Raw genomic sequence first — 6,139 nt, 5'->3', positions numbered from 1 at the left:
CTCCTTCCTCTGGGTATGTGCGACCCGAAGACACACAACCCAAGTCCGTAATGACGTTCCCCAAACCGGTGACGTCTCCGTCAAAATTGTTGGGTCCGGAAAGCTTGCCGACGATGCCCACCTTGCCTACCTCCGTCAAACCCAGCGCGGATAGTAGCTACATCCAGTTACAGTCGTTGGATGCCATTCCTAGTCTTAAGTCGAGCGTACGTAATACTGTGCCATTGAAACCGTCCGCTTCTAACGGCTACGTGAGTCCGGAAGACGTGGTGATCAACAAGCACCTGAACAACATGCTGTATGCGGGTCAGCTCGCAGAGGAGTCCGCCGTACTAGACCCCACGATGTCTCCCGACGCTTACTGCCGCTTCTCCTGGAGCACTGATCCCGCCAACGATAATCTTCACTCGTTACTCGCCGACTCGCGGACGATAAACACTAATAAGAATTGAGTCAAATGCCTAGAATAGTGACACAGTACTGATAGACTCTTTAGTGACTGAATTGTAAATATTGAACTTACTAGTTTAACTTTATTGAGTGCTATATAAAATATTGGACATATATAATTTAACACAAGAAATCAGATGTGTCGTCTAGTGATAATTCTTGTGCCTTATTAATTTATTTTAGGTCATTTTAAAAGAAATCGTGGGTAAGACTTCAATTTTCAATATTTTTATAACATAACACGTGTTTTTGCTCAATAACTAATAATTTTGTGTTTTTGCTATCGACCAGTTAATTCTAATTTGATACATAATGAGAAAAAGAGTTGTGTAATTAATAGTTTCATTTGTGGTATAGGATTATTGTAACGAATGATCTGTTTGTTACAGAAATTCCACGATCACAAAATAGTCAATAATGGAGGGTATCTACAAAATCAATTTGATACCTAACGATCTAAGCATGGAAGAGAGCATTTTGCAAATAGCCGAAACTCTCGATAATCTCAATGGGATAGTCGAAGATGTGTTCGCTCGCGTGTCTCTCAGGATAAATCAGAACATGGACAAAACTCATAAATTGAAACAAAGAATTGAAATATCAAAAGATAAAGTTACAAAACTCACTGGCATGCAGAAAGCGATTAAAGTATTCTCGAGTGCTAAGTACCCAACCTCTATAGTTCACAATCATTATAAATCCGTATTCGACCTAGATTGCTACCAACATGAACCTCAAAAGATTAATCTGAGTGGAGTTGTTCAGAGACAGTCTAACGATAAAAAGATACAGGTATTATAACTGAATTATACAATTATAAATATATATTTAGCTTTAAAACTAATTCATGATTTTTGTTGCAGGAAAAATTACATTTCTATCATGTAAAAGTAGCTGATTGTAAAGACTTTACAAAACCCGATAATGATTTGGATTCTGTGATAAGTAACGTTTCGACAGTAGGGGACCTTCTGATCTTCAATACGGACGAGAGTCCATACGTAAGAAGTAGCAGCAAGGTTCCGGCTTACGTACCTACGACTATTACCAATGATGAAAACAAAGTGTCACTAGAAGAGGCACCGCCGTCGATTGTCAAAAGGAATGTATTAAAACGAGAAGCCGACGAATATATGTATGCGCCAGGAATGGGACTGGTGAGTGATATTTGAACTATTTTAATTAATTTGTTCGTTCTTGGTCTATTTCTAAGAATTGTTATTCCGAATTCTATTTAATACGTCCGAAAATGGTAATGATTTTCTAATTAGATCTCTCGTTTGATAGGTGTTTTTTTTTGTAGTTAATCAAAACAGGTTTTATTATAAAATGCCCACTTTGAGATTGAAAATATTCAGACTTTATTGGGTCGTTATATCTATACTTCTATACTATTATAATAAATCGTAAACACACACTTCTTTGTTGCCTAAGATGTCAGCAATAACAGGATATTTTTAAATAATAATTTTTTTAATAAAAAGCCCTACACTTTCGGCACGCTTTAGGTTTTATATTTTCACGCTGTTAAACTTGGGGGTAAATATTTTGGATAAAAACACTAATGTGGGAAATAGACCATAAGTTGCTGCCAACATCAAGAAAGCAAGGTTGTCATCATGTCATATAATTTTGACATTTGTAATTGATAATCTGACAGATGTAAACAATAAAATAAAATTTTCACAATTTCATGCGGATGAAGTCGCACGGGAACAGCTAGTTTATTTATAAAATATCACCAAATAATTTTATGCATGACCAGAAAGTTTTGAGTCAAGTGGTATTCCCCAAGTCGGTGATGTTGTTTTCCTTATATTTTGATAAATAACTGAATGCTTTATTGTGACAGATACACAGTTTTGTTGCCTTGACTCTTGATACGACTAATTAATTAATTAGTTTTTGAATACCCAGAATTTGATGCATTTAATAAAGGTTGATCGACCTTTTATAATGATCATAAATTACGGCCGTGGGCGGAAAATATGATATTTGGAATAAAGAATTACTGTGATTTAAAATATTCAAATGTAGCATGCATCTTAAAACAACATTATGTAAAAAAGAACCACTTTTTCTGAGAAGCGTCATGGTTATTTTGAATAGTAGAACATTTACAAATGCGTTTTAGGACTTTTATTGAATTTAATATCTAACACAGTGATTTTCAACCACTGTGCCGCGCACAAATGTCAAAAGTGTGCCGCCAAATTTTGCATATTTTTGTCATAAACTATTTACGCAGTGTGTTGCAGTAAGTAAAAAAAAATATCTTTTTCTTCGTGTGCCGCCAAATTTTAAAATCGTTAAATATGTGTCGCTAAAAAAAAGGTTGAGAATCCCTGATCTAACACATACGAATCTTTCAGTTGATAATTTACACGCCCTTAGAACCATCTGTTAATAATTGTTACGTTCTTATAGTCTTGTCGATCAAGATAAAGCTAGGAATCTACATGGTATCCTTTCTCCAGGTACCGGAGTTGGATATGCCCCTCGACCTTCCCCATTTGCCGGGCGTTGCCGGAGACGTGCAGTTCTCCGTCACCAACGATGGTTCGATAGCGCCGTCCGCGGTCACGTCACCCGACACCAACTTCGCAGTTCCCGATCTGACGGAATTGGATCTGGAACAGCTGCCAGACGTTGGGGAACCGACGCCAGCATCGGTACCGGTCCCGGACATACCGGATGCTCCACCACCAGTTCCAAGCGTGGCAGTTCCGTCAGTTCCTGTAGCTGCGCCGCCAATGTTGGCCAGCCCACCGCCGCCGCCCCCACCTCCACCTCCACCTCCACCACCGCCGATGGAGGTCCCGACCCTACATAACATAAGGTAAGATCTTTCATACTTTGAAATTATTTATGCTAATTATAAGGGGCCGATTTTAAAAATTCTTTCACCATTAAAAAGCGACGTTATCACTGAGTAACATAGGCTGCGTTTTTTATTATTTTTTTTTTAAATTACGCGGGCGACGTCGCGAACATGTATTCCTAAGTAACAGTGTTGGTTCCGCGAATGTTAGTCAAGTTGATGTCTAGTACGTGAATGATTAATATCTAAACCTCGAGGATTTTTGTCATATTAAATACGTTATGAAGTTATCTCGGACGGAATCAAAAAGTTAGCTCTGTTATTTAATTGTTTTCCACATAATTGAAGGAATTGAGACTTAAAAATTAACCTTTTTGGTGTAACTCAGGCATTTTCCCGCGTATTATACCAAAAAAACTTTGATAACATCCACCAAGGAATGTGATAGGTGAATGGATTCCTTTGTTCTTTAATCTATACTAATAATATAAAGAGGAAAGATTTGTTTTTGTTGTGTGTATTGAAATACCTCAAAAATTACGAATTTAAATTCACGATCAAAAAGCTACGTTAACAGTGAGTAACACTGTGACTATAATTTTTATAATTTTTTTAATTTCACGCAAGCAAAGTCGCAACAGCTAGTATGTCAATAAAGTATTTAAAAGTAGGTGGTTTTTAGTTTACTGTGATTTCTCAACGTATCTAAACATCGATAGATTTAATTGAAATAGTATTGAGATATTTATTTTTTTTTAATTTCACGCAAGCAAAGTCGCAACAACTAATATGTCAATAAAGTGTTTAAAAGTAGGTGGTTTTTAGTTTACTGTGATTTCTCAACGTATCTAAACATCGATAGATTTAATTGAAATAGTTCATTGAGATATTAATGAATATTAAAATTTCATAACTCGACTTTCAAAGTCTTCAAGTCCGATCATAATTTCGAATTTGTAATACAAAATGGACAGACTTCAAACTTCTCCTCTATAAATCTCATATTGTCTCGAAAGTAATAAATGCTTTCAACGAAAGTTTATTATTTAGAACTTCTAAGGTATAAGCTTATTTGATGGAGACGATATTATCTTTAGAATTAATCAATAGACCAATATTGTTCAAATATATTAACAATATTAGGTTGGAAATTTAATAAAGAGATCTATTTTATTAAGACGCTGGTCTGTGATTTTTTTATTAATTCCATGTTTTATTGTTTTATAGTTGATGAATAGCAAAATTACTATAAATAATGAAATTCTTGATTGTAATATGAAAACATTTTATCTTTTTCATTTTGTAGATTCTCTTTTATATTTATTCATAAACAAGCTAATCTACATTAAAATTTAACAATTAATATCAACAATATATCGAATGACAAAATGCTAAAATCTCCACTTTTTCTAAGCGTAAACTTTGACTGTGAGGTCGTGTTACCAAAACTAAGCTACTAAGTAAAGAAACCTTTGTCCCCAAAGCCTTAAACGCCACATGTTAGTTGTTTTTTTCTAACGTCAGTTTCACACATTAGCGCTCATGTTTTCTACCTGTTTTTTTTTTCAAACGCCATATGTTCCGAGATTAAAATTGTTATCGCCCCGGGGTCTTTGACGTGGGGTTGGAAAAAAATAATAGACCATTACGTAAATCGTTTAAGCTTTTTTAACCGTATTATTGTGATTAATTTTTATTCTATGAATAAGGGAAAGGTCGGGAGTAAAATAAGGTGTTGCTTAGATGAGGTTTGGGTTCAAGTTATAAGATTTGGCTTGATAGATTGTCAATAAAAGTGTATTCGTCAAATATACTTTTTTATATAGCATAGCTGTTGCCTACGACTCCTTCCGAGTGGTATTGAAAAAAAAAAAACAAAAATACCCACCTATGTGTTCTTCCACACTCTGCTACATCTATGCCAAATTTCATCCAGATCCGTTCAGCCGTTTAGGCTACAAACTCTAACAAACAGCCATCCATCCAGCCAACTAAACTTTCACATTTATAATATTAGTTAGATTATTTAGATAACAGTCAAACAATCTTTTCAGCTTTTATAATAAAGTAACTACGATGTCTATTGTACGTTAATTAAAGGATTACGGGGTTATAAATTAATTCGCCCGAACTTTTCTTAAGTTTTAATTTTATTTATCTCTGTCGTCTATATAAATGTTTTCGATGTATATTTTATTCAAACAATTCAATGACTACCAATATCTCTTTCAAAACATGTTTATATTTTCTTTGAGTCCGATATTGCTTTTCGTACTATGAATTAAAAAAAAAGCTTTTTTGTAACTCAGAGAATCTTATAAATTAGTTTCAAAATTTTACTAATTTCGGTTAATAGCAATATCGTTTTTATATCAATTTTAAATTTAGGAAGTTCATACCGGAGTTAAATAGATTGTCCATGGCTATAACTCTTCAACTAACACTTACACTGTCCCCTATTTTTATAAGTAACTTACTTGTGTATTAGCGGCTGATTGATTTGTTTGTTTTATAGACATATAACTATAGGTACTTGAATTGCTACAAAGATTTCATTTAATATTTATTCGTTAATAATGCATTTGTAGTAATGATATATCGTCGATTAAATAGATGAATAACATATTTAATTTTTTTTGGAAAATTGGATTATTACTAAAAAGAGTCTATTGTAATATGGATAAGACTCTTTAAGAAATGAAACGTTAAGCTACACACAGCTTATTTAAGCTAAAATTGACTGACTGCAAAATCTACGTTACATTTTATGCTAGTTTCTTTTTGACCGACTTCCCAAAAGAAGGAGGTATTCAATTCGTCGGTATATTTTTTTTTTTTTTTATGTGTGTTACGGCATAACTCCGCCGC

The 6,139-nt window shown here is 34.1% G+C and overlaps 2 protein-coding genes across 2 annotated transcripts in view; both read left to right on the top strand.

The window, feature by feature from the left end:
- The window catches only part of LOC106106890 (cytokine receptor-like), a 4,044-nt gene extending 3,567 nt beyond the window's left edge, over positions 1–477 (top strand). Inside the window, exon 2 of the mRNA XM_013287549.1 lies at positions 7–477. Coding sequence (XP_013143003.1) covers positions 7–452 — 446 coding nt within the window. The 3' untranslated portion in view covers positions 453–477. The remainder of the gene's footprint in view (positions 1–6) is intronic.
- An 85-nt stretch (positions 478–562) lies between these two features.
- The window catches only part of LOC106106889 (WAS protein family homolog 1), a 32,932-nt gene continuing 27,355 nt past the window's right edge, over positions 563–6,139 (top strand). The window contains exons 1-4 of the mRNA XM_013287548.1: positions 563–655; positions 840–1,242; positions 1,314–1,607; positions 2,928–3,289. Coding sequence (XP_013143002.1) covers positions 868–1,242; positions 1,314–1,607; positions 2,928–3,289 — 1,031 coding nt within the window. The 5' untranslated portion in view covers positions 563–655; positions 840–867. The remainder of the gene's footprint in view (positions 656–839; positions 1,243–1,313; positions 1,608–2,927; positions 3,290–6,139) is intronic.

Source organism: Papilio polytes, unplaced genomic scaffold (genome assembly GCF_000836215.1).
Source record: "Papilio polytes unplaced genomic scaffold, Ppol_1.0 DF822067.1, whole genome shotgun sequence".
Lineage (NCBI taxonomy): Eukaryota > Metazoa > Arthropoda > Insecta > Lepidoptera > Papilionidae > Papilio > Papilio polytes.
The sequence above is the reverse complement of the archived record's forward strand: the minus strand, read 5'-3'. Positions and strand labels throughout refer to the sequence as shown.